Source organism: Saccopteryx leptura, chromosome 4 (genome assembly GCF_036850995.1).
Source record: "Saccopteryx leptura isolate mSacLep1 chromosome 4, mSacLep1_pri_phased_curated, whole genome shotgun sequence".
In the NCBI taxonomy this organism is placed as follows: domain Eukaryota; kingdom Metazoa; phylum Chordata; class Mammalia; order Chiroptera; family Emballonuridae; genus Saccopteryx; species Saccopteryx leptura.
In genome coordinates, this window is record NC_089506.1 from 214,452,824 (window position 1) to 214,479,867 (window position 27,044).

Below are 27,044 nucleotides of genomic sequence, written 5' to 3' on the forward strand. Positions count from 1 at the left end.
GCAGAGAGGAGGGGCCCCGGGCCCGAGGAGGGGGCCGACGCGGGGCAGAGAGGAGGGGCCCCGGGCCCGACGCGGGGCAGAGAGGAGGGGCCCCGGGCCCGAGGAGGGGGCCGACGCGGGGCAGAGAGGAGGGGCCCCGGGCCCGAGGAGGGGGCCGACGCGGGGCAGAGAGGAGGGGCCCTGGGCCGGAGGAGGGGGCCGACGCGGGGCAGCGAGGAGGGGCACCGGGCCCGAGGCGGGGGCCGACGCGGGGCAGAGAGGAGGGGCCCCGGGCCCGAGGGGGCCGACGTGGGGCAGAGAGGAGGGGCCCGGGTGTGCTCGCGGCTTCGCGGGACCAGCTGGCGCCTCGCACCAGTGAGAACACATGCCCGCCAGCCGAGGACAGGATCAGGGTCCCTATCGTTGCTCATAGCTCAACTGCTCTAGCCTTGGACAGGCCAGGGCAAGCCCTGAGGCCACATCAGGGGACAGCCCCCACCCAGGCTTTACCTGGAACACAGTGACGATGGCCCAAAGCAGGGAGTCAAAGTTCTTCCTGTCGGGGATCGTGTCTCCAGTGTCTGTCTTCAGGCTGAACTTGCAGCCGAAGAGGTGCATGCCCAGGATGCTGAGGGCAGAGGCAGGGCACGGTGAGTGCGGAGTGGGGCGCAGGGGTGGAAAGCGGGGAGCCATGCTGCCTGGTTACCTTCCAACTCAGCAGCTGCTCCTCTCTGCCTCCCCACCGGGCCCCTGGCTTTCTGCTGCCCACATCCATGGTGGAAAGACCAAGGTCAGGGTAGGGACAGACCAGAGGCCACTCTGGTTCCAGGCAGGGGCTAGGACCTAGGGTGCCTATCTCACTCAGCCTGCCGGGCTGCCTTCTGCCCCAGCCTCTCCCTGACTCCTGAGCCCCGAAGTCATGGTCAGGCAGGCTAGCATGAGCCCAGCTAATGACAATCTCCAGCCTGGCTGCCCCTTCCCCTTCTCCGGCCCCCTCGTTCTCTGCTCAGCCCCCTATCTATCCATGAGAGGTCTGTCCTGTCCTCCCACTGAGCTGTGAGCCCACAAGAGCACAGTCCGGCCAGGGGTCTCACATGCCTCACGCCTACACACGGAAGGTGCCCCATCAGTCCTGTCTGGATGGAGGAACCAGCGACTGAGCTTCTGCAGAACCTCTGAGGTGCCTGCACCCTCCACCCTGGGGCCCCAAATCCAGGAGCACAAGCCAGCGGCAGTGCGGAGGGGCCTCCTCCGCGGGGGGCCCACCTGAAGATGAAGATGAAGAGCATGAGCAGCATGCAGAAAGTGGCCACGTTGTCCATGGTCTTCATGAGCACCACCAGCTGGCGCCGCAGCGCCGGCATGAAACGCACCAGCTTCAGCACCCGCAGCAGCCGGAAGGTCCGCAGCACGGACAGGCCGCCATCCGCCTGCCCAATGATCTCCCAGACGCTGTGGGCCGGGCCCCGGGTCAGGAGGTGCTGCTCTCTGACAGCAGGTCCTGCACTCAACCCCGTGATGAGCCACAGGGCTGGCGGCATCAAGGTGCCCAGGGTGACTGAGGGGCTGCGCCAACGACTACGAAGCCACCTAACTAGCTGCCGTCCCTGGCTCTGGCCCAGACAGAGGCTTCTCAGTGGAGGGCTTTTCGGTCCCGCACCTTTCACAGCCACGCCTGACTTGTCTGTTCTTGCTCAAGCCCACCTCTCCTAGGGCGCAGACCCCCTGACTCCCAAGGGCCCCACTTCCTCCTGGGGGAGGAACTTCCCCCAGATCCTCCCACTCCTTTCTGTGCGAATTTTGCTGCAGCAGACACCCCAGAAGCGAGGTCTTCCTCACAAGGACTGAGCCCTAAGCAGAAGCCAGCCAGGAGGCTTGAAGGACCACTGAACGCCCACTCCGTTCCTACAGGGAACAGCTCCAGAAGATTCAATATATATACCCGTCTGACACACAGCGGACCTGTGTCCCACTCCACGGTACCTGCGGGGAGGGACTCAGTCCCAAGGAGGGTCTCCGACATCCCATCACCGTGCCTGCCAGAAAACGCCAGCAGCATCTCTCCGGACTGGGGCTCTGCTCTTGGACAGCGGAGCCTCCCGGGACCCCGTGGCCTGGGCAGAGGAGGGCGACCCACCTGATGACGACGATGATGCCGTCGAAGATGTTGTAGGGGTTCCGGATGTAGCCCAGCGGGCTGTAGGCCAGCAGCTTCAGCAGCATCTCCAGGGCAAACATGCTAGTGAACACGATGTTGCTGATCTCCAGGGCGTTGGTCAGCTCATCTGGCTGTGGGCGGCAGAGGGACCATCAGGGGGAAGTGTCGCTCACTTACGGGGAGCAGGGAAGGCGGCATCAAGGGGTCAAAGGCCCAGGGGATACAACAGGCATCTCAGGAACCTAACGGCTACTGTCTGAAGGAGCAGGCACCACGGATATCCCCTCCAGCTGGACCCTGGCTTATCTGGTCTTCCCACTGTCACTGTCCCTAGCTCCCCCGCACCCCCAGGCCCTTCCTGACCTCCCCACTATCACGTCTGAGCACTGAAGCTCTGGAGAGTCCCTAGGCCTCCAAGCACAGGCCGTGGGAACAGGGCCTGGAGCACCTGTGCCAGGGTTTGGGGTGGGCACGGGGATGCTTGGGGCAGAGTGAGGGTGGTGCCTCTGAAAGCTGCCCTGCTCTCTGGGGACCTCCCATGCCCTTCCTTCTGGCAGAAGGCCCCAGAGGCCCCTCCTTACTGGACATCCTAATCTGCCTGCGCGTGTACCAGCATGTGTGCATACCTGCGCTAATGTCAATGCTTGCATGTGTGTCAAGCACGTACATGTGTGCACGTGCCAGTGTGACCTGCTTGTGTGTATGCTTGAAAACATACTACACACATGAGGAGGACATGTGCACGGCTGCCCACACATGCATGTCTGTACACATGTCCACACCTGCACAGCTAAGCTATATGTGTGTATCTATGTATGTGCATGTGCATGCGTGGCAGAGGCTCTTTCACACCAGGGGCCCCCAGTTTATCCATCAGAGGTCTGTCCTGTCCCCCTACTCAGCTGTGAGCCCACGAGAGCAGAGCCCGGCCTGGGGTCTCACATACCTCAGCCCTGCACCTGGAAGGTACCTGACTGGTTCTGTCTGGATGAAGGAACTGCTGGCTGAAGGTCCCTGCTCTGGATTTCACCCTCACAAAAAGAACCTCCTGTCTGGCCTGTGGTGGCACTGCGGATAAAGTATTGACCTGAAACGCTGAGGCCACCTGTTTGAAACCCTGGACTTCCCTGGTCAAGGCATATATGACAAGCAGGAGTTGGTGCTTCTGGCTCCCCTTACTCTCTCTCCTTCTCTGTATAATCAATAGAATCTTTAAAAAAAACTGAATTAAAAAAAAGAACCTCCCATCCAGAGCCTGCTTCTGGCTGCTGCTGCTTGGATTTGCTCCAGGACGAAAGAAAATGGCTTAAGTGACTTGAAAAGACCAACGGGTAGGAGGCGGGAAGTCACCTTGGTCATTAAAAGTGAACCAGCGTTGGTCCTGAGAGGACGCGATCTTCCTGCCAGACCCAGCCACTGCCCCTCCCTGGGCAGCCCGCCCAGGTCAATGTGCAGGGTCTGCACTGTCCAGGCCACTGGGGGCCAGGTCCCACCCCACAGTGCCTCCTCCAGGGACCATCCAGCATCCCCACCTCTCTGGTCACCAAGAGGCACCCCGCGGGTGCTGCCAGTGGGTTTGGCTCAGGTGAGGGGGGCTGCCTTCTGCAAGAACTGGGCTGGGGCCTCCTGAGAAGAGCCACCAGATGACCTGGTGAACAGTGGTGGGCTTAACCCCCCATCCCAGATGGAGACAACGTCCAGGCAAGAGCCACGTATGTCCGTGTTCACCACTTAGCAGAGGAGGAGAGATGAGCATTTGTTGAGGAACTGATAAAAATCATCTGGCTCCAGCGTCCCCCGGCCCCCAACCTCCACAATGCCACTGCGGGTCCCAAGGGGCTGAAATCTCGAGGAGACACACAAGGAATGTGCTCCCCAGGGGTCATGACAACAGTCCCGACCCACACCGAGGGCAGGTGTCCCCAGCCACCCACCTGCTCGTGGTACTCGACGCCCATGCTCAGCGTGTTGGTGAGGATGGCCACCATGATGCCTCGGTTGAAGTACTTGCTGTCCACGATCCTGCGCAGCTTGCCGCTGACAGCAGCCCACACGCGGCCAAGCCCGCCACGCTTGCCAGGGGCCACCCGCTGCTGTGCCCGCCTCCGTACGCCTCCCTGCGCTGTGGTGTCTGCTGCTGGCGCTGGCCGCATGGGGTCGCGAGTGTCCCCATGCTGCACGTCCTGCGTGAACTCATAGACCATGTTGCCATCCGAGTCCCCGCTCTCTGAGTCGCTGAAGTCAAACTCAGGGTCTCCCAGGGCACTGGCGCAGTATGGACAATCTTTCAGCTCACAGGTCAGCGTGCCCGCCTGGGGGCTGGGCAGGGGGCAGGGCACACTTAGGCCTGACAGGCGGCTGGGGGTCTGGCCCAGTCCTGAGGGGTGAAAGGCACAGGCAGGGTCAGGCTACTCAGTGGTCACACCTAGGGTGCCTGGAACTCACACACCCACATGGAGACTTGTAGGGTGGACACTGCACACCTGGGCATACTCATACCTAGGGACACACATAGCCCTGAACACATGGTCACACCTAGGCATACCTGCATACCTGGGCATACTCATACCTAGGGACACACATAGCCCTGAACACATGGTCACACCTAGGCATACCTGCACACCTGGGCATACTCATACCTAGGGACACACATAGCCCGGAACACATGGTCACACCTAGGCATACCTGCACACCTGGGCATACTCATACCTTGAGACACACATAGCCCTGAACACATGGTCACACCTAGGCATACCTGCATACCTGGGCATACTCATACCTAGAGACACACATAGCCCGGAACACATGGTCACACCTAGGCATTCCTGCATACCTGGGCACACCTAGGAGCATATACATACACACAGACCTGAGCACACTCATGCACACCCTCTACTAGTGTGCTCCATTCACACATGGGCAGGGACAGAGGGGCAGACAAGCTCATCTGTACAAGGGCGACACCATCCAGAAATTTAACATGAGCCTTTTTTTTTTAAGAGAGAGAGAGAAAGAGAGAGAGAGAGAAAGACAGACAAGGGAGAGAGGTGAGAAGCATCAACTCATAGCTGTGGCACTTTAGTTGTTCATTGATTGTTTCTCATAAGTGCCTTGACCAGGGGGCTCTAGCTGAGCCAGTGACCCCTTGCTCAAGCCAGCGACCTTGGGATTCAAGTCAGTCTCCAACACAGATCAGACACGAGAATGACTGAGGAATACTGTGCACTGTTTCTTCACGCTCAGTTTCTGGGACCTTGGGACACTGCACCCAAGGCTGTGGCTTGGACTCACTACCACCCAAGGGCCTGTGAAGCCAGGGACGCCTGATGGGTAGTGCAGGGCCAGAAGCACACGCACTGTGACACGCTGGCTCCCCCACCTCGGGCACGGTGCATGAGGACACGCGTGTTCCGGGTGCACTGCAGTCTATACGCTTGCACACACCACTCGGGAGGGTCTCACAATCTGCACGAGACGCAGTATTTCTCCCTCGATCCCCCCGTCTGAGGTGTGTGAAGCAGAGGACCTGGTTGGGAGAATGATGAGGGGCACCTGGCTTCTTTCCCTAACCCTTAGGGGTACTGTAACCCCGACTCTTCCCTACCCCCTGCCTCCTTCACCCCACTGAGAAGGGGGCCAGCCACTCATCGGAGAGGTGGCCAGGCCGTGAACACTGGCAGAAGGTCCCTATAGAGGCCAGATGGGGGCAACACACTGCCAGCTTCAGAATTCTCACATCCACGTGGCAAACGCTCACGGTCCAGACAATGGCTGCCTGCGGCTACTGCCAGGTGGACAGAGCAGGGTACCCTCTCCCCTCCCTGCCCTGTCAGGCTGTGAGGTGCCCAGGGCCTCCCTGGAGAGAGCACACAGGTGAGGACAATATCCCTAGGTCCCACCCCACTCTCGGCAGGGTGGTGCTGGGGCCCTTACCATGTTCCCCAACCAAATGCTGGATCTTCTCGTAGGCATCGTGGCTGCTCAGGCTAAGGGAGCTGTGCCCGCCAGCTCCTGGGGGCCTGCTGGCCCGCTTCCCCTTGGGCCCAGGGCTGGCGCCACCTTTCCCACTACCAGCTGCTGAGGGCAAGATGGTGGGGTAATTCATGGCTCCCAGCCCCATGGCCAACTTGAGGCTGGCTGTGGTGGCTGCAGCTTGCACCAGCTGGGCCCTCTCCTGGGGCCCTTCCACGTGGCAATCCGCGTGGTACACGCTGTGCACCGACTCGGCATCGAGCGGCCCGGGACCGGGTGAGGGCGGCGAGGGCAGCGCTCTCGCCCGTACCAGGCTGGTGTCTCCAGTGCCGGGCTCGGGGCCAGGCCGGCGTGGGCTGCCGTGGCTGAAGTGATAGTGGTGGTGGTGGTGGTGATGATGGTGGTAGACCAGGTGGTGAATGGAGGCCGCCCGCCTGCCCACCCGCCGCGGCCGGTGCCCGGGGCCCTGGCCATGGAGGGCGCCGCTGGGGTCCGCCTTCTTGCACCAGCGGCTCTGCCAGTGGGCGTAGAGGCGCAGGCCGCGCCGCTTGACCTTGCGGCAGATGTGGCCCAGGTACTTGAGCAGCTCCTCGTAGCAGCTGCCCGGCTCCGAGAAGCTGGCCAGTGTGCTGTCGTCGGACAGGTAGCGGGCGCGCTGCTCCCTCATCAGCTGGTTCTCCCGCTGCTTGGTCTCGGAGAACTGCGTAGCGATCACCACCAGGCACAGGTTGATCATGAAGAAGGAGCCCACCTGTGGCGGGCGGGTGGTGTTGAGCCTCCCGACAGCCCGTCCAGGGCCTCGCTCACCAGGCTGTGTGCCCCAGGGAACTGGGGAAGAGGGACACGGAGACCCATCTGCCCCAGAGGCCGGGGCAGTGGCTGGTTTCTACACAACAGTATTGCGTCCCTGATGAGAGAAATACTGGCCTACTGCATGCCGCCCGTTCCAGGGGCCGGGGGTACGGCCCTGACTGCAGCCAGTGGGGGCACCCCATGCCGGTGGGGTCCCTGCTGATTTGATGCTGAGCCCCAGCATCTGGGACAAGCAGTACACAGTGGGTGCTACTCATCTATCTGTGGACAGATGGAGGACACATGGGGGGACCCTCCTGTCCATCATCTGTGAGGCTCGTCTCCGCCTCAGGTCTGTCCTCGACAGACCCTCTCAACAGTGGCGACCCTGCCCTTTCTCTATGGCCGAGTCACCATGCTCTCCTCTCTTGGAACAATGATGAGAGACAAAGACAGATGTCTGCCTGTTCTGTTCGCTGCCGGGTCCTCACAGACGCTGCCCAGATCAGGTGAGGGACAAACCTGGGGCCACATACACTGTGAAGACCATGCCTGGGAGATGACAACCTTCAGACAGGACCTGGGGCGCTATCTGAGCCCTTCTGGAAGCGGGCTCTCCCCTCCTACCATGCCGGCTTCGGTCCTCCCACACCTTCCCACTTCCTCCCAAGGGCCACGGCACAGAGCCTCGGGCCCCGCCATGGGCCTCCACCTGCCTGCCTGGCAGCCCAAGGGTAGCCCTGGGTCTCTGCCATCCCCACCCTAAGCTCAGTCAGTGCTGGGACCCACGAGAGATAGCAAAAGCTGGGATGGCACCTGGTGGGGGTACATTTAGGTTCATGAATGGACCCTGGGGGCCAGGACAACATCCACTAAGGAGCTTATGGAGCTGAGATCAGCTGTCACAACTCAGGGGCACCTCAACCCCCTAACAGCCATGGCCGTGAACGTCCTGCACCACCCACCGGACACATCCCACACCCCGTACTCACGATGATGAGCAGAATGAAGTAGATGAAGTTGTAGAAAGAGTGGGCGTCCATGACGTAGTACATAATGTCCACCCAGCCCTCCAGTGTGATCACCTGTGGGGGGGGGTAGGTGGCTGGACACAGATGACCCTGGGAGGGTGGCACGCCTGTGTCCCCTTGGGGTCAGGCTGTGGGGCAGGTGGGGCAAGTAAGTCCCACCTGGGTACCCTACCCCATGGTCCTACATGCTTGACACCCAACAGGATGAGGAAATGATGGCCACAGACCATGCAGTCTGGAGCCAGAGCCCACCTGGAAGATGGCAATCCAGGCATAGCCAATGTTGTCGAAGTTGATGGCGCCGTTGTGGGGGTTGGAGTCACCAGAGCGGCACACGTTGTAGTACTGGTTCCAGTTGATGCAGGCATTGTGGCCGGTGCCGCCCACGCCTTCGGCCTGGGGCTGTCCATAGGCCTCCCAGCCCAGCGTGCACTCCACGCGCAGCTCGCGGCGGCTGGGGATGTGCGAGCACTTCTGCATGCCGTTGTCTCGGCGCGAGGAGCAGATGAAGGGGTTCTCGTCGCCCTCCTCCGTCTGGTAGTACGGCCGCAGGAAGGTGAGGTTGTTGTTCCTGGGGGCGGGCGGCCAGGTGGCGGGCACAGGGACAGAGAGAGGAAGGGAACGGGGACGGGAGGATGAGGGACAGTGGGGGACACAGAAAAACAGTGAGAATAGATTGAAAAGCAGATACAGAGACAGAGAGAAACGAAATGAGAAACAGAAAGACATAAAAACAAAAGTCAGAGACAGAGACAGGCAGAAGGCAGAAGCCCAGGCTCCAGCTGGAGGCATTCCTCTTGGGGGCGGTGCTAACGGGGAGGCACCTGCTGAGGGAGGGGCGGGAGGGGAGGGGCCTCTGTGGGCAGGACTTGCGGGCGGGTGGGGCCCTGCACCTGACGAAGGCGCTGTCCAGGAAGCAGCGATTGCGCAGCAGGCCGGCCCAGAGCTGGACACCCACGATGCCAAAAATGAAGAAGACGAAGAAGCAGAGCAGGAGCACGTTCCCCAGCATGGGCAGTGTGTCCAGCAGCAGAGTGACCAGGATACGCATGCCTGCAAGCGGCAGGGCAGGCATCAGCACAGGGACCTGCTGAAGTGTCCTCTGGGCCCTCAGCCCCTCCCAAGCCACCTCACTGTTCACAAGTGCGGCTTTGCAGGGGGCATGTAGCCGGCCTCTAGGTGTCCAGCAGGCCTCGAAGGACAAGGATGTCTCTGGGTCAGGCCCACCCACACCAAGGGGAGCGAGGCTGTTGGCCAGGAGGGATGAAGGATGGGTGCAACTGTCTTCCTTCTGAATGATGGCCAGGACACCAGTTCCATCATGGGAGCAGCAGCCTTGGGGACCCCCAGTGACCTGGGCTTGGGAGCTCAGGGGTTTTGCAGCAGGTACAAGGTTGGGGAGCAGTCTTCCTATCCCCGTGTGAATCACAGTGGAGCACAGCCCTGTACTGCAGGAAGGGGGGTGGGGGGATCCCCGCAGTACAATCCTGCCCCACCTCTCCTTTGGTGGAATTGCCAGACCCGAGGCGGGGGCAGCACCTGCCCTGGGGGTGGCTTCTCAGGGAGGGCTGTAGGACAAGTCCTGCTTATCCGGGCTTGGTGCAGAGGCCACCAGGGCCCGGGCCAGGCAGCCAGAAAGGCTGTGTACACAGCTACCTGGTACACGCAGACACACACACACACACACACACACACCCTCACCCTCACACAGGCACCTGGGCCCTGCCCCCCTGAATTCAGCCACAGCACTGCACACTGAAAACACAAACCAATCCTGAGCCAACCCCTTGTGTGGGCAGATGACAGGCCATTTTCCCCCCAAGTAGCCACAAAACTTCCCAGAAGCTTCTCCACGGCTCCCTGAAGGACCAGAGCCTCTGGCAGAGCTGGACTGTGAGAACCGCAGAAATGGGCCCGAACATCATCACCCCACCTGCTGCGGTGGTTGAGGAACCTGAGCTTCCGAGGCCTCGTCACTCAGCAGCACTGTGGGGAGCTAGGGTCCCCTGCGGCCTGCCCATCACAGCCCCTGGTCTAAGGCTGCTGTCCTTCCCAGAAAAACAGGACAAATGCTCAGGGTCCACTGCCCCTCCTCCCCCAGGGCTGGGGCCAGAGCGTCCAGAAGCTATACGGCAGAGTGGCATCCTGGTCTTGTGTCCCCAGTGGGCCCTGGAGAGCTTGCAACAGGGTTGGCGATACATCAAGATCCCAGGTGGAGAGGGGTGAGCACTTACTGGGCACACGGTTGATGGCACGGAGGGGCCGCAGCACGCGTACTGTCCGGATGGCCGAGAGGCTCACGTTGTGTCCGTCCAGGGAGTACTCCATCATGCTGGGGGAGGGGCAGAGGGAGGGAGCTCAGGTGGTGGGCGGGTGACTACATGCTGGAGATGGGTCCCCAAGCTGTGCGCCCAGCCAGGCTGGACCCTGAGGCAGGAGGAGCATGACTGAGTCACCACTGGACGCTCCTCACCCTCCTGGACGCCCTGTGTCCATCCCTCCGTCACTGTTACTAGTGCAGGAATAACCCAGGACAAGTGTCCATCCCTGGCAGGGACCGTACTGGCTTCCCGTGTCCAACCACCTCCCAGACCAGTCTGCACCCGGACCTTTACAAGGGGCACCTGTTTCATCCCCTTTTGGGGAGACCCAGGACCACCTGTGGAGGTCTGAGGGGGTAGGGTTCCTGGCCGGGCTTGGTCGGGGAAGGGGCCACCTCAGGTGCTATGACCCCCCAGGCCAGCCCCGGCTTTAACAGAGCTGGGCCGTGGGTGGCAGGGAGCTGTACCCCGCCATGACGATGAAGAAGTCCAGCCTGTTCCAGGTGTCGCCCAGGTAGCACTTCTGCCCAAACAGCCCCAGGGCGACCATCTTGATGACCATCTCCACCGCAAAGAAGGCAAAGATGAAGTCGTCGAAGGCCTGGCAGAAGTAGGGCCTGAGAATGGGACCTGCACCCTCCCCACCCAAGGAGCGGGTGTCCCTAAGGGTCCCTCACGGCGAGCGGCCGGCCCCGCCCCCGCTCACCAGGCCCCGGCCCCGCCCCCGCTCGCCCCGGCCCCGCCCCCGCTCCCCCCCCCCCCCCCCGCTCGCCCCGGCCCCGCCCCCGCTCGCCCCGGCCCCGCCCCCGCTTGCCCGGGCGCCCACCTCCAGGATGCTGCAGCGCTCCGAGCGGCACCTGACGTCTTCGCAAGGCCGGAACATGCCCAGGGTGACACAGTTGAGCATGATGACCAGCATGCTGACGTGCTCGAACCACGTGGCAGCAGGCGGCGGAGTTAAGGTTGATGCGGGCGGCTGGGAGACGGCCACGGGGGCAGGTGGACTCCAGGACCTGCCCCCACCCCACCCCCGCCACTGCTGCCAGGGTGCCCAGCCCTCCACACCCCTGCACACCTGCCCCATCATCTGGTTGTTAAGGGACAGAGCCCCCGCACCGGCCTCAAATACTGCCACCAACCCCTGTGTCCGGAGGAGACTGAGGCACAGAGTAGGACTCTAGACGGAGGCTGGAGGCCACCTGCTGCCCCTCCGCCAGGGCGCAACTACAGTGACCTAAACTGCGGCTGTACTCACAGATAAGCAGACGCTGCCCAGCCTGGACTCCAGCAAGTGCTACAGATGCCCACAGACTGTGATGGGGACCCCAGGGCCCCCACCCCACGGCCTTGCACTGACCCCCACTGTGTGACTCCAGCAGATGGAGGAAGCCCCAACTATGGTGATAGGAAGGAGGATGTGAACTTTGGGTCAGTTCAGTGACTGGGCCCAGAGGAGCTGCAGTCCTACTGTGTGCTCAGATAAAGGGTGGTGGGACATGGATGAAGAACAAGGAAGGAGGCACACCCCTACACCCGCCTGCCTGGCACCGTGCACCTTCCTCCTGGCAGGAGGGCGTCCAGCCCAGGGCGGGGCCTCAGGGTGCTAAGCCAGCAGCAAGCGCTGTGTCCCACGTACTGTGCGCCTCAACCGACCTGTGGAGTTGTACTGGCCCTGGGTCCAAGAACAAGAGGCCAGCTAGGACCTCAGTTAAGAACTCCTGCCCATTCATAGAGTGCCACCAGATGGCACTGTGGCTTCATGCAAGCCATGGTGTGGTGTGGTCCACTCTGTGGCTGCCTCCTGGAAAAGGGGCACCCCCCACACCTGTGCCGGAAGGTTCATCACGAAGTCAGGGAGCCCTGTGGTAGGCCAGCCATGCCAGGTATGAGGGAAGGGTCCAGACCCCAGCCCAGGAGGGCCAGGTGGGGGCCTGGGGCCACCAGGATGACGGCCAAGGCTGTGTGTGGGGTGTCCCTAGCTGGAGAGCTGAGGCTTCACCTGAACCCTGTGACTACAAGCAGTTACCCCTCACTGATGGGAGGGCCCCAGGGCTTTGGGAGAATTCCAGGTAACCCCCATATCATCCCCAGGTCAGGATCACCTCCCACTGGGAACTACCCCCACCCTAAGGTGGGCTTTCTGTGGGGTGGTTGGCCTGCCCTGCTTGGGCTCGAGAGAGTAAGGGTCCCCAGCTTGAAGCTGGTGCAGGGTGAATGAGGGAGCTTGGGAAACACCACCTGTCAGCACAAAGCCCTGGGAAATCCAGGGACTGGGTACTGCAGCCCCCACCCTGCCAGGCCCTGCAGGGACTGAGCTGGGTGACAGGGACGGAAGCATCCCAGCTGCACCACATCCTGGCTGCATAACCTTCAGACCAGTGCCCTTCTATACTCCTTCCTCCTCATGGTCCCCTTGGTCGGCTGTTTCATGGATCAGGAAGGTGACCAAGGCAGCAGGACTCCTGCTACAGTGGCTGTGCTCCAAAAAGTAGCCCTGAGCATTCGCCTGGCTGTGTGTGGACACTGGGGCCGGGGGTCCATGCAGCCCTGCGTGCGAGGGGCTCTGATCCCATGGGGGACAAACCGGCAAGGGCTGTAGTGGGATGGGTCAGGGAGGTCTGGGGAGGATCAGGTGGATGGGCTTGATGACGAGGATGAGGAGCAGGGGCAGGAGCAGGTCAAGCCTGGTCCTGGGACCCTGGAAGCCAGCCTCGAACCTTCTCGCCCCAGCCTCCCAGACGGTGGAGGGGGCAAGAGTTGATGTCAGCAGCTGACAGCACGGTGTGCCGCGTGGCACGGGGCCACCAATGTAATTACATGTTCCCACCGAGAGTGCCATAATTACACTTAATGGGTTCAGCAGTAACAAGTGCCTTTGCTGTGACTTGGCTGTGGAAAAACAGGAATCAGCGTCCTGCTCGGGCAGCACCGAGGGCCCGGTCCCCCAGGCCCCACAGAGACGGCTGAGCGGTCTGCGGGCGCCTCTGCGCAGTCAGGGTCTGCGGGCCAGCCCGGGAGGCCCCGTCTGCGGCGTGTCTGTCTCCGGGGGTGAGGTGGGAGGAGAGCAGAGACCTGTGACTAAAAGCGGCCCCAAATACCACGGCACACTGACAGCGCACCAGAACGGCGCCTTCTCCCATCCTGAGGAGCCCATGAGGCCGACACTGTCCGGTTTCAAGGCAAGCGTGGGGGCTCGGGCTACTCGCCTGAGACCCTTGAAGGGCGCAGGCTGTGTCACGGGATGCTGAAGCCCCCACATGGCAGCACCAAACAAGGATGGAGGGACAGGTCCGGGAATTTCCTAATCTGGGGTGGATTCCTGCAGGGGCCTGTTCCGGACCCTACAGCTAGTGTCACGCAGAGCTGAGGACTGGAGTGGGCGTGTCCACAGTAGGTCTGTGCCAGGTTCCAGCAAAAGCTACTCAAGCCAGGGGCAGGAAGGCCCACTTCCCAGCAGGAACTAAAGCCCAGGGCCCCAGCAACTTGCAAAGACAGCTGGCTTGGGGGTCCCTGGATCTACACCCTCCAAAACCTCCGACAAGCAAAGCTCACCCACTGTCCTTGGCTTTCTCCTGGCCCTGCCGGCCCCAGCCTACCTCCTTGTCCTTGAGGCATACTCTGAGAGCTCAGGACAACCAGTCAAGGCTACGGTGACCCAGGACCCAGTGGGGAGGCTCATGTGAGAAGTGGGGACACCACCACGGTGGTTGGAATAACCAACCTGGTCAGCCCAGCCCTGGCATCCGGAGAGTTCTTCATCCATCCCTGCAAGCACTAACCCTTTTGGGGCTCCTATCCTTAAGATACACCCCTGCCTCTCTCCCCCATTACCTCAAACACATGCCTGGGTGGGACGAGACCCCAGGGTCCTGCACCTGGGCCCTGAGGCCTTGCTGTGGTCTTTGTGAAGGTGCACATTTGTGTGCACAGCTTGAGAGAAGCACCATGGACCCCCCATTCCTGCCCTGGGGACCACCAACCCGGTACATGCAGGTTCTGCTCGGGGAGGGAGGGGGCTCAGTCAGCCCCCTGCACACAAGGCCGACCCCACACGTCACAGCCGCCCTCTGGTCACGTCTCGGTGGGCAGCTGAGGACATGCAGTGCCACCTGGCTACTCATCACATGAAACCCAGTGACTTCCAGAGACTTAATTACACAGATGGATTTTCTGGGTTTTAATTAAAAATCCTTTAGGTTTTGAACCAAGTTTTACAAATTAGAATCAATTTCCACTGTGGGTCCAAGAAAGCCAGGCTGACGTGTGGTCAGGTGGCGGAGGCTGTGCCGGCATGGGGAGGGGACCCTTGAGCTGCTGGGCCTGACCACAGAGGGCGTGTGTCCACAGCCTCGTGGGACGACCTCTCCCATGGGACCGTGCAGCGAGGGAGGCTCTTCCCCAGCCTGGAGGGCTGAAGAACGGCAGTGACCCCCAGGATCCAAGTTCCCTGACTACCCTGGGCCTGGCTTCTTGGACCCCAGGACCTTCCTGACGTCCCCTTTTCCAGACGGTTGTGAGGGACACTGTCGAGACCTCTCCCAGACAAGCAGGCCCCTAGTATACAGCTTGGCAGGGAGGGTCCTGGAGTGACTCCTCCCAAGGGAACTGCACCCTCTCAGACCATGGCTCCCAACGCAGCCCAAATAAACCCCCCAACGCCAGGCCCCCAGTGGCTGGCCAAGAGGAGGAAAATGCCCAGGGGGCAGTTCAGGCTGTGACCGCTGTCCATGGTGCTGAAGGAACCCTGTGCTGGGTGTACTCAGGGCTGGGGAGGTGCACTGCTCACCCAGGCTTGAATGGAAACCACTCCATCAAGAGTCCTTTCTCATTCCCAGAATCCCAGCTGGTTAAGAAAAGCATGCCAAAGGCCTCTTTGAAGATAGCACTGGCCCACAAACATGCCTTCTCCACGGGTATGCACATGAGTAGGCCCCAGGAGCACGTGGCCTGCCTTCTTGAGTGCAGAAAAACCTGTAAGTGGGGGCAAAGCCTGGGGCTGCTGGGAGTGCGCGTGGAATCCAGAAAGGGCTTGCAGCTGCTCAGTGAATGTTAGGGGGCTGGGAGCCCCTCACTGGCAGCAGTGGAGGAGCCTGACACAGGCTCTCACCAATGACACCGGCCTCCAGGGTCCTACAACAGGGCAGGAGTCCCCAGGGAGTCCTACATGGTGCAGGTTAGTGTGGACCAAAGGGTAGTCCTGGCCCCTGAATCCAATTCCCAGTGTTAGCAAGCAGCATCCCCTGGCCTGCCCAGACCTGATCGCTTAGGGTGCCTGGGACTCAGGGCCTGCGGCTTCTCACGGTGCCTGGCTGTGAGTCTGGGATGCGAGGTGCTAAGGGATTCTCCCAGATTCTCTTCCAAGCCCCCCATCTTGTCCCTCATCCAGACAAATAACACTTGGCCCCTCCGTGAAGGCTCCAGACACAGAGGGAAGGGACATGCCACGTCTCCCTACAGTGCGGACACTGGAAGGTGGGCTGGCTCTGTCTGCAGGACAAAGGTCAGGATAGATGAGATGATTTCATCTGTGGGACACAGACAGGTAAGTTTGGCGTCCCTCACTAAGATGCGGTTACGACTCCTGGACCATAGACCCACGGGGAACTGTGATCCCCAGGCATGGCTGCTGCCTGGCGCCCCATAGAAAGTGAGCTGTGTGGGTACAAGGCCCTGATCCCAGAGACCGGCTCCCCGCCAGGCTGTCAGGAGATGGCGCGATCACTCCGGGGCAGGGAGGAGGAGAAGGCACCATCTACCCAGCCCCGCCCTCCGCCGCCCGCCACCGCCCCCCTCCCCCAGAGCAATCTGCTCAGCCAGCTAAGCTCCATTAGGCTGAATCCACAACAGCTTGATGCGAGCTCCCTGAGCCCCTGCGGGCATCAGGGCACGCAACAGGAAGAAGGGAGAGCCCAGGGCGGGGCAGCCCAGAGCCTGCCACTCAGGACACTGCAGCCAGGCCGCGCTGGCTCCTACTGGGACCAGCGTAGCCTCCCCCACTCCCTGCTCTCTGTCCCGTATACACGGCGGCCCGACCCCTCCTCACCCCACTGCCAGAGCCTCCTGGCCTGGGACACAGACTAGAGAGGCGGCTCTAGGTTGCAAACAGGAAGGGCCCGAGGGGCTGGCAGCTGCTGGGGGGGCACTGAAGTCATAGACACTGGCCTCCCGTCCTATGTGACTCATGATTTCAGGTCTCCCGATGTGGTATGGATGAGTGACAAGGTGGTGTAAGAACAAGCTCAAAAGGGTAGACATCTGGCAGGTCCAGGATCTCCACCCTCACGCACACCTGCTCCTAGGCACACAGGCAGAGGCACGAACCAGGGCCCTGGCACCCGGGCCAAGCGCTCCCTGCTCAGGGTGGACTCCTGGTGGGTGAAGCCCTCCCTGCCCCAGGGGAGATGGCACAGCATCAGCCTTCCCCACTGCTGGCGTGTGCCCGCCCGCACCCCCCCCCCCCCCCGGCCTGCACGCCCACACTCGCTGCCCTCTCCTCCCCTCCCCCCGCCTCCCCTTCATTCTCAGCAGCACTCAACCTTGCTCGTCCAATCTGCTTGAGAAGAAAAGCATGTCTACTCCTGGGGAGAAAGTCCATCCTGTAGAAATCAACGACCCTAGGCCACTGGAGAGGGAACATGAACTGACCCTCCAGAGGTGAGAGGGTCAGGAGGGCTGGAGAGAGAAGGGCAGCTCCGGGCCTCACGAGGCGAGGCTGGCTGCAGGCTCAGGGGCTCCGGGGCCAGCACTGAGCGGAGACCCCGAGAACTGCCCCACCTCTCAGCAGCACAGCCTTCCTGAACCCCAACCCTCCCAGCTCCAGTCCACCACACATCCACTGAGAACCAGGGCAGTTCCAGAGGACTGCTGAGGCCCCGGGGCCCAGCCACCCCAAGCCCCTCTGGCCCGGGTGTAGAGGCGGCCCTTGCGGTCAGGGCCAGAAAACCAGGCAGCGCCGTGAGTGATTTTTTAAGGCTGAAGACCATCAGAACGTCTCTATGGCCAGATGCACGAGGCCACAGAGCACCACAAGCCAGCTAAAAAGGAGGTAATGGTGCCGCTTGTATTAGCACAGAAACATGTCCTGGGAGGACAGAGTGGGACGCGCCAGCGGTGGGAGAACAGGTGACCGCATTTATGGAAAAGCCACCGTGCAGAAGAACGCTTCTCTAGGACATGTTAATATACATGTGCTCATGGTACAGGGAAGTTCTGGAGGATCCCCCACACACACTGGAAGAACCCTGCCTAACGGTCGCCCCCAGCACCCACCTACAGGAGACACACTTAGCTCCTTGCTTGTGGAGGAGCAAGTACCCACAGTCTTCTGCCCTGTGCCTCAGCTGGTGACCCACAGCTTACAGTTGCCGTAGCAACAGGACTCACACCAATGTCCTCTCTTGACCAAGTATCAGAACTGGAAGCTGAGACATATGCCATCATACACAAATGAGGGGGTCTTCCCAGACCGGCCTTATACCTGCTGGTGTGGCACAGACTAGACCCAGAACTGTGGCCTAACTTCTGTCCCCATGCACCCCACATGCAGGCTTCTCTGAGCGCCTTCAGGGAGCCCCAAGAGGGCAGAGAGGGTGGGCAACGGCTGCTCTGGGCAGCAGGGCCCTCCGTGAACGACCAGTTCCACATGGAGTTCAGATGGCTCCTGGCAGGACCCACAGACACCGCCTGAGTGCAGCTCCCACCCAGGGGCCCGTCCAAGCCCAGGGGGAAGAGATGACACATCGCCATCGTCTGGCAGGTAGTCACAAAACCTAGGGTTCGCAAGGGACCCAGCAATGCCACGCCTGGGTACACAGCCAAAGGGACGGAAAACGGGCGCTCTGACAGACGCGTACACACGCGCGCTCACAGCAGCAAGATTCGCTGTAGCCGCAGGGCGGAAACGACCCAAATGTCCTTTAATGCACAAATGGATGAACCAAGTGCGGTAGGTCCACTCGGTGGACTATTACCCGGCCGCCACACGGCAGGGGGCACTGACACACGCTGCAACAGGGCTGCACCTCGAAAACGCGGCGCTCAGTGAAATAAGGCAAACGTAGAGGGAGGGGTGTTATGCTATTCCGTAGACATAACACGTCCAGACAGGCAAATCTATAGACAGTGGCTGAGTCGTTTCCTGGGGTCTGGGGATGGGACTCCCCTGGGGATGACGGAAATGATCTCGAACTAGACAGAGGTGGTGATTAACACAACATTGTGAATATACTAAATACCACTGAACTGTTCACTTTCAAATGGCCAAATTAAATGAGTTTTCCATCATTAATCACCATAACCCATGTATTTGGGATTTTCTTTTCAACAACTCTGCCTTGCCTGAACCCCAAGCCTGCCGCCGCCGTCACTCAAAGCACGGTGAGGACGGAGACCCAGAGACCTCGCGCCTGGGCGGTACGGTGAGGGCTCGTCCTGGCTCTTCTGCCACGTGGCCTCCCCACGGCACACAGCAACCCCCCCCAACTTGGATGCAGGCCACCTTCTGGGCGACGTGCTCTCCTGTATCCCCTGGGGGCCCCCAACGTCCCACAACCCTGCTGGCCTCTCACCGACAAGCCTTGGGTAACGCTGTTTGACATCTGCCTCCTACCGGCAGGTCCAGGTGCCCAGGAAGGCTAGGGCTGGGCAGCAGAGATTCCAGTGGCGCCTTCCCGAGCTCGGTGGCCACCAGCCAGGGGGAGGGGCTCAGGGGGGTGCCCAGCAGCTGGGGCCACAGCTCACTCTCGCAGTGGCTGCGGCTGAGCCTGACCAACACGGAGCTGGCCCTCTGCACTGTCCAGGGGAAGCCGCAGCTACGGCTGAGCACTAAGGCTTTCCACCTGGCGTCCACCCTGGGTTTCAGCGCAGTTAACTCTCCGACCCCAGAGCCAGGTGTGGCCTGCCCGGTCCCCTCGAGTGATGGCCAAAGACTTCAGGGACTCAGCTCTGGCTAGAGCCTCAGGCTTCTCTGCTTCTGGTCTCAGGGACCTGGCCTGTGTGGCAGTCTAGGGGGCTCCCATCCTTGAAGTACTGAAAAGCCCCTTCAGGCAGAGGGTGTGGACCCTGCCTGTACCCTGTAGGGTGGGTTAGCACCCATTCCCCACGGCCAGCCCCCATCTTGCCACCAATGGGTCCAGGAAGGAACCCCTGCGGCCTTAACACTGCCCCAGTCTGGGGGAACTGGCCCCACCAGTCCCCCGGGTTACACGGGCCTTCCCCAGTGGCTGGGGACAATTATTCCATAACTGCTCTTGGTTAATTAATTAGGGAGGTAATTAATTAAGCTCCAGCTGTGTTTGTTGATGGGGCCTAGCCCAGGATGGGATGTTCACCTGCAGATTTTGGGGCCTCTGGGCAGTGGGAGGGAGCAGGCACAGGGTCATCTGGTGCACGTGTGCCCCCTACGGCGGCAGCAGACATCCTGACCCACAGCTTCAACCGCCCTTCACAGGACAGCACATGGCTGGAGGTGGCATTAAAACATCTAGGGCCAGGAGGTTGAAACAAGGGGGTCCCGCATGGCTGAGGGGACCTCACTGGAACTGTGCCAGGCCCACCAGAACCCCCTGGAGCTGGAAGGAGCCACTCGGAGAGCAGACACCTCTGTGGCTCCACCCTTGGCTGCAGCCTGCCTGTCTCATTTCAGGGAGTGGGGCTGGGCCTCTGCCTGCAGGGACATGGGAGGGGGCCTCTGCCTCCAGAGGGCCACATCAACCCCACCTAACAGCAGATGCCTGACCCAGCGCCCTGGAGGGAAGCGGGCATCTGTTCCCCAAGGCCTCAGGACAAAGCCAGCCGCCCAAACCCTCTGCCCACTGTGCCAACCAAGACCTGCCATGTCCCCGGGGAGCCCCTGCCTTGTGGGGGAGGGGACAGAAACCTCCAACAGCTTGTGGGAATAGACAGTGTCCTCAGAGCTCCTAGCGCAGGGCCCGAGAGCGTCCCCAACCCCAATGCCCGGATGGGCACTCAGGTCTTCGAGAGGGCCTCTGAGGGAAGGGGCAGGCGGCCACTCCTGAAGAAGTTTCTCCCTTTCATGAAGCTGTTGCCATGACGACAAGATGCTGACTGTGAGAAGGACTTGGTGCAGCCTCTGAGGACAGAGGAGGGGCTCTGGGAGGGGGAATCCCTCAGCCTGCCCTCCATCACTCCTCATTGGGACTGCGGGAAGCCATCGCCACAGGGTTTTAACTGGGGAGGGGGTGGGGTCCGGAGAATTTCTTTAGTGTCTGGGAAAGGAGGAGGAGGGGGGCCGCAGAGACTAGAGAAGAGCGTGTGTCAGCTGGTTGGGCTACAGGCCGGTTACTTTGAAGTTGGAAATGAAATGGCCCCGTTGGGGGTCACTAGGAGCCCCCACCCACCACACACAGGCTTTGCACAGGGAAATCCCTGGTCCGTGGGGGCAGCTCCACGTGCTCCTTCATGTGCACTTGCGGGAACAGATGACTGCCATGTCCCAGCAGGCTGCTCCTGCCCCTCGGAACCACAGGCCTGCCTCCTGTTCTAGGATGCCCCGATGCTGTGGGGTAGAGCAGTACCTCCACCCCCCTGCCCGCTCCGTCCAGGGTGTGGCCTGCCCGTGGTCATGATGGGCAGGGGCAGCTGAGTGGGAATCAGTTTAGGAGCAACCAGGAGGACGGAGGCTGGGGGGGTCTCCGCCTGGGATGCACACTGGGCTCTCCTGGCCCCCTGCCCAGTGTGCCTCCCAACGGTCCCTTCTGGACTATCCCCTCTGCTCTGAGCCCCAGCTTCCTCCCAGCTTTCCTGCTGGCTGGACTCCTACAGGAGGGAGCCCTCTTCCCTCCCAGTCAGTCCCCGCCATGGCCTGGGCCCCTGTGACTCACACTCACTCTCACACTCACTCAGCTGGCCAGGGTGGGGAGCCAGCCGGCCAAACATGGAGCTGTTTGTTCTCCCGGGTGGCTCAGGGTCACGTGGGAGGAGCAGGAGGGGGCTGGGCTGCCCCCGGGAGAGCACCTCCCTGGGGAAGATGAGGGGCTGAGAGCCCACATCCCGCAGGGCCCGCCCGGCCCATCACCCTACCAGAGGGTGACTCCATCATCAGAACATCCAAATGTGTGTTCTGAGAACTCCCTGTGCCCAGGGGCCCCCGGGGAAGTGAGCTCTGACCCCAGTCTACACTGCACACCCTCCCCAGACCCCTGGGCACTCGGGCCCAGGCCCTCAGGACAGAGGAGCACTGCGGATCTCTGGGTGGGCAGGACGTGAGTCTCCGGTTTCCTAGCCAGCTTGGGGCTAGGCCTGGGGCTGAGGCTGCCTCCTGTCCAGTAGAGCCCAAGGCCTGGAAACTGCCATGGCATGCATTTGAACAGCTCGTGACACGGATGCCCCTGTCCGTCTATGTAATTACTGAGCTAATCTGGGCAGTGCATTGTTCTCAGTCTGACAGTTGTGTCCTGTCCATCTGCCATGGGAAAGGAGGGAAGGAGGCGGGCAGCCCCCTTGACTCCAGCCAGGTAGGGGCCAGCGGCTGCAGGCAGTCAGCACGTGGCACCCAGACCTGGCAAGAGAGCAAGCCTGGGCCCAGGGCAAGCACAGGCACTGGGCACTAGGCACTGCCGTATGGGTGTGTGCGCACAGCCAGTTCCTGCAAGCCTTACATTCCCCACATGCATGGTTCTTAGGACCATCTGTGCATGTGCACACACTCACCCACCTACACCAAACCCAATCTCACACAGACACACACCGTGCTCACACACATGCAGGTGTGCACCCTTCAAAGCGCTGGCCTTACGACGGGCTGGAGGTCAGTCTACTCAGGAAGGAAGGTTCTCCAGCCCCCGGACTAAATGATGCCCTCGCTCACCCAGACACCATGGAGCAGAGCTCACACTCACAGCCTCTCTAACTGCACATTTTTAAAGACCATGCTAATTAGCAAGAGTGCTAATGTCTCTGCTTAAGACCTTGACCTGGGATTTTTTTCAGGCACAACTGAATGGAAAAGTGCCTCATCTCCACCTCGGGCCGCCATGCCTGCGGAGTCCGCCTGTGTGGCCCGCGGAGCCTCAAGGGGACCTTGCCGGCCCCTCGGTGGTGGTGGTGGTGGCGGCGGCGGCGGCGGCGGTGGTGGTGGTGGTGGCGGCGGCGGCGCCGTACACAAGTGCCCTGGAGCAGCCCCCGCGCCGCATCTCTCCCATGTTCCCAGACTCCCCTGACAGAGCTCTGTGCCCTGGCTCTGGCTCGGTTCCTGCCGGCAGCGGCTGAGGGCTCGGAACCGCTCCTCGGACAGGGCCGGGGAAAGGAGAGCTTGGAAGGGACTGGCCTTGCCCTGCGAGGCCTCCTTCCCAGCCACACCCCTGCCCATCTTGGACCCCCTCAGGGGGCTCTGCACACCCCCACCCAGACCCTGGAAGGGAAAGGCGTGGGCAGGGGGCACTGAGCCAGGAGGGGCCCCTGGGGCAGATGACCGCCTGCCCATGGGGACAGGCCTGCGGGGCCTGCTCCAGGCAGGAATTCTCTGGGCCAGAAATAACTGCTCAGCGCTGCTGCACAGCTGCCCGCGGCCTGAATTAGCGACCCCATGGGACTGGATGCTCCTTCCATGGGAACGAGGAGTGTAGTGCCCCACTGCTGGCCCGACCCCCAGGCAGGGGGCCCGTGGCCTGCAAGAAGCTGGCTGAAGGAGGCTCCTTCCTGCAAAAGAACAGGGTGAGGAGCTGGGAGGAGGAGGGCAGGGCAGCTACAGCCCTGGGTTCCAGCACCTGGGACATGTCCTCCTTGTCCTGGGGCCAAGAGCCCCCCTGGGTAGGCCTAGCCTCTCTTGTTCTGCCCCTCAAGTTGGAATCCAAGGCAGTCGAGTCCCTCCCTGCTGCCTTTGCTGGTGACACACGTGGTCTCATCCTTTGTGCTAAGCCCCAGCTCACAGCGGGGACTCACAGCAACTGTGCTGGGGCACACCCCATGTGGACATACACCTCTGCACACCCTGGCTTCCCCCAAGTGCTGCCTGTAACAACGTGCTTATTAAAAAGACAGGAGAGCCCCCCCACTGTGTTGTGTCCCCCCCCCCCCACTATGGCACAAGGGCAGAGCCTTCATCCCCGACCCCAGGGGCTGGGTCAGCCAGGCCTCGTTCTAGGGTAGGGGGGTAGGGGATGGCCCCAGAGCCTTAAGGCTAAGGTCAGAGAGCCCAGAGTGTACCCTCACCCACAGACAGAACTAGATACCCTCCCCTCTGGACTCTGGGCACCTTCCCAAACATTCTGGTGCCCGAGAACCCCTGGGGTATTGGATAAAAATACAGCCCCTCCCCCCAGGGGCAAAGACCACCGGCTGGGGTCCCTGGGGCACAGTGTTCCACCACCCAGGCAGGTTTGGGGAGCACTATGTCAGAGGAGGGCTGAACCTCTCTCCAGCCTTGGCTGTCAAGGGCCCACTACAACTTGTAGTCACTTTGTCATCTGCCTGCCACCATTAATCAAGGCATCACTGTCACACCAGGCCCCACAGAGAGAGGTGACCCCGCTGGACAATGGACAGGCCCCTCTGCAGGGTGCTCCCGCAGAGCTGAAGCTGGGCACAGGCCCCCCTCATGTGGGCATCACCCAGAACCTTCCAGATAAGTCACTGGGAGTTAGGTGGCCCCTGTCCTCCAGAGCATCCCCAGTCGGCTGCCGAAGGAAAAACATCAGGACAGACACTGGACAGAGGTGCTGCCCAATGCCCAGCCAGCCCACTCCCAGGTTCTGTGGCCCCTGAGATCCCTGCCAGGGCAGTGCCTCTCCCACAATAACAAAAACCTCCCACCCGTGGGACTTGGCTTGAGTGGGGCACAAACTCAGCTAGCCACAAAGCAAGACCATTAGCCCGGCACCGCTGACCAGCATCCTGGGGTCGCATGATGGGGGTTGACAACATAGGTCTGGTGGGGAACCGGGCCGGGCGTGAGAAGTAGCCGTCAGGAGATGACTCCAGTGCAAAACCACCCCCAGTGGGAACCTGGGGGCTGGGCGAGGGCGATGGGGGGAGAGGCCCTGGAAGGATGCGGCTTTCAGCTGGGATGTGGGAGCACCCAGCTGTGTGCTCTCTAGCCTGGAGCTGAGGGAGGGGACAGCAGGAGCCAGAAACAGCCTAGGCTGGAGGGGATGGGGCAGATTCTGGCATCTTGTTATACCGATGGGCACACAGAGGCCCAGAGAGAAGAAAGCTGCTGATCGCGTACTCAACTCAAGGCTTAGTGGAGTCTCCTAATTCACCAGGGCACCTCTTCCCAGCCCGAGGACCCCCCTGCATCCGAGCATACCCCTACCCCGTGTGCTGGCTCCTCACGGGGGGCTGCATCCCCAGCCCCAGTCACCACCGCCCTCTGAACCCCGAAGGCCCTCTGGCCTTGGCGGCGGGGACAACAAGCGTCTGCCTCAGCCCTTCCTCCGCCAGCTGTTATTAATAGCAGTGACATTTAAAAAAGACGGCCCAGACCCTCAGAATGTCAACTTCAAAGTGAAAGGAGCCGGATTTGGATTCCGTGTCCCAGCACTGCTGTCCCACACACCTCCAGTCACTGCCCTCCAGGGCCCGGTCCCCGCCAGCCCAGCCCGGTCCCCAGACTTGACATTTACACAAGGCCACACTGCTGGTGTCCTCGGAGATCCTCCCCGAAATGAAGGGCCGACCGACGCCCTCTGCACAGAGGACGAATAATTCACACAGCTCAGGGTCTCATTCTGGCCGGGCCCACAGCAGGCCGCACACGCTGGACTTGAGGCATCCTGGAGCCAGGGTGCAAAGGAGCCCTGGGGCGAGGCCCAGGGGACGCTGGCCCCCCGCATCTGCCCAGGCTGCGGGCACCTTCCCTGCCTGGCCGCCCCTGATGGGCCACTGCCTCTCTCTAGGTCCCTCCTAGCCCTGTCCCCCACTCCCCTGGTTACAGGCTAAGCTGTAAATCCATATATTAAAGTCCTAACCCTCAGGATCTCAGAACGTGAGAGTACGGACCTTTAAAGAGATGATTAAGGTAAAATGGGGCCACATGGGGGGACCCGGACTCAACATGACTCTTTTCCTGATAGGAGAAGACGGGACACAGACACAACCATCGAGCACGTGAGGACAGAGGAAGGAGATGGCATTTACCACCTAACGAGAGAGTTCTCAGGAGGAACCAGCCCTGTGCGGGCCCTGGGAGACGTCAGCTCCTGGCCCGGGAGGGAACAATGTCTGTCTGAGCTGCCTGGCCTGGGTGCCTTGTTGCAGCAGCGCCGAGGAGACCAATACAAGAGCCACCACATCCCTGAGGGACCTTCCTGTCTGCTGGTCAGTCCTGGCTCACCCCTGGGCTGGAGCTCCCAGCGGAGGGGGTGCCCACGCTGCCCCTTCCCCACAGACTTCCAGAAATCAGGGTGAAGAGACTTGGGGGAGCGTCTGGCTGCCCAGAAATAGAGACAATGGGACATGGCAACTCCCCAGCCAGGTGGGTCTCTCCCTGACCCCCTCCCAGCCCTGCTGGGTTCCTAATGGATAAAATAAGGCTCAGGACTTGTCACCTGCCGGGTCACAGAGAACCCAAGCCCAGCCAGCCCCAGGACCCCAGTGCCACCTCCTACCTCACTGCCCAGGACACTGGTACAAGGTGCCTGTGGACAGTCAACCTGGCACCCTTCCTTGTACCCGGCACTCTGAAATCCTGCCCAGACATGCAGACTCAGCCCCCGCCAGCCCCCAGGGGGCCCTGCCCAGCTGTGAAGCCCCTCTCGGCCTCCCCAGCACCAGCCAGGGCCCAGTGATCTACTGTGTTGCCAAGTCTCCCTGCCTTCCCGTCTCCCTCCCCTCCCCAGGATGAAAGCTGTCCTCGCCACAGCCCAGAGAGAGACCCGACAGCTTGGGTCATGCGCAGAGGCTCCCAGACCCAAGCTCCTGCCCCAGGCGGCCGCACACAGCTGGGCTCCCAGAAAGCTGCCCGGGCAGCCGGGCCGGACCAGGTGCCATGTCTTTCCCAAAGGCCAGGGACCTGGTGTGTCATGAGTAGTCACATTCAGGCCTGGGACCCCATGCCCTGAGACAAAGGAGGGAGTCCTTCAAACGGGTGACACCGGCTCCCCTCAGCGCTAATTAGAGCTCCACGCAGCAGCACGCTCAGCACCAACAGTTGGGGTGGTCCTGGCACAAACATTTCAAAAGACACAGTATTTTGCGTTTAATGGGCTGAAATTCTTGAAGCCGAGAACCCAGCTGAGCCATTATGCCAGCCAATTTGCAGACAAGTTGAAAGCACTGCATGCAGAGACTGCTGAACGAAGCACACCCATGTGACTGGCAACGGGGCACGGGGCACAGGAGCACCAAGCCCTGGACAGCCACCAGGAGAGCCCCCGGCCAGGGGTGGACAGGACCGGGGCGCAGAGCCCAGGTGGCGACAGCAGCTAGGAACCCAGACTGCCTGACGCAATCCCTAGCGCACACCTGGCTGCTGCGGCCTCCCGAGCCCGGTCCTGAGGAGCCCGTCACCTGCAAGACCCACTTATCTTCCTATCGTGGGGACACTCCTATTCATCCCTCAAAACCCATACCACGGGCTACTCTCCCTCCAAGCAGTTTCCTGAACTAGCCCAGGAGCTCCTCTGCTCAGTCGTTCACTAGCGACTACCGTGTGTCAGGGATTACTCCAGGCGTTTGGACGCGAGTGGACAGAGAAGGGCCAGCCTTTACAAAGCCGGGCAGAGAGGACAGTAAAAAACAGACGGTGGGTGGGGTGTGGCAGTTAACAAGTGCCAGCAAGGACATCAAGGCAGTGAAGGGTGTCTGAGGCCTGAACACCCTTCACACCTTTCA

General features: G+C 61.3%; 2 protein-coding genes across 4 annotated transcripts in view; both read right to left on the reverse strand.

Moving 5' to 3' along the window:
- LOC136403804 (tryptase beta-2-like) overlaps nucleotides 1-27,044 on the reverse strand; it is a 285,803-nt gene that overhangs the window by 29,179 nt on the left and 229,580 nt on the right. The gene's annotated exons all lie outside the window — the stretch shown is intronic.
- The window catches only part of CACNA1H (calcium voltage-gated channel subunit alpha1 H), a 66,446-nt gene that overhangs the window by 16,197 nt on the left and 23,205 nt on the right, over nucleotides 1-27,044 (reverse strand). For all 3 annotated transcript variants that reach the window (XM_066383002.1, XM_066383004.1, XM_066383003.1), the window contains 11 exons: nucleotides 11,080-11,191; nucleotides 10,721-10,854; nucleotides 10,167-10,264; nucleotides 8,826-8,985; nucleotides 8,185-8,503; nucleotides 7,894-7,986; nucleotides 6,071-6,860; nucleotides 4,072-4,514; nucleotides 2,117-2,268; nucleotides 1,246-1,431; nucleotides 490-607 (listed from right to left, as the gene is read on the reverse strand). In XM_066383002.1, the coding sequence (XP_066239099.1) occupies nucleotides 490-607; nucleotides 1,246-1,431; nucleotides 2,117-2,268; nucleotides 4,072-4,514; nucleotides 6,071-6,860; nucleotides 7,894-7,986; nucleotides 8,185-8,503; nucleotides 8,826-8,985; nucleotides 10,167-10,264; nucleotides 10,721-10,854; nucleotides 11,080-11,191 (2,605 nt within the window). The remainder of the gene's footprint in view (nucleotides 1-489; nucleotides 608-1,245; nucleotides 1,432-2,116; nucleotides 2,269-4,071; nucleotides 4,515-6,070; nucleotides 6,861-7,893; nucleotides 7,987-8,184; nucleotides 8,504-8,825; nucleotides 8,986-10,166; nucleotides 10,265-10,720; nucleotides 10,855-11,079; nucleotides 11,192-27,044) is intronic.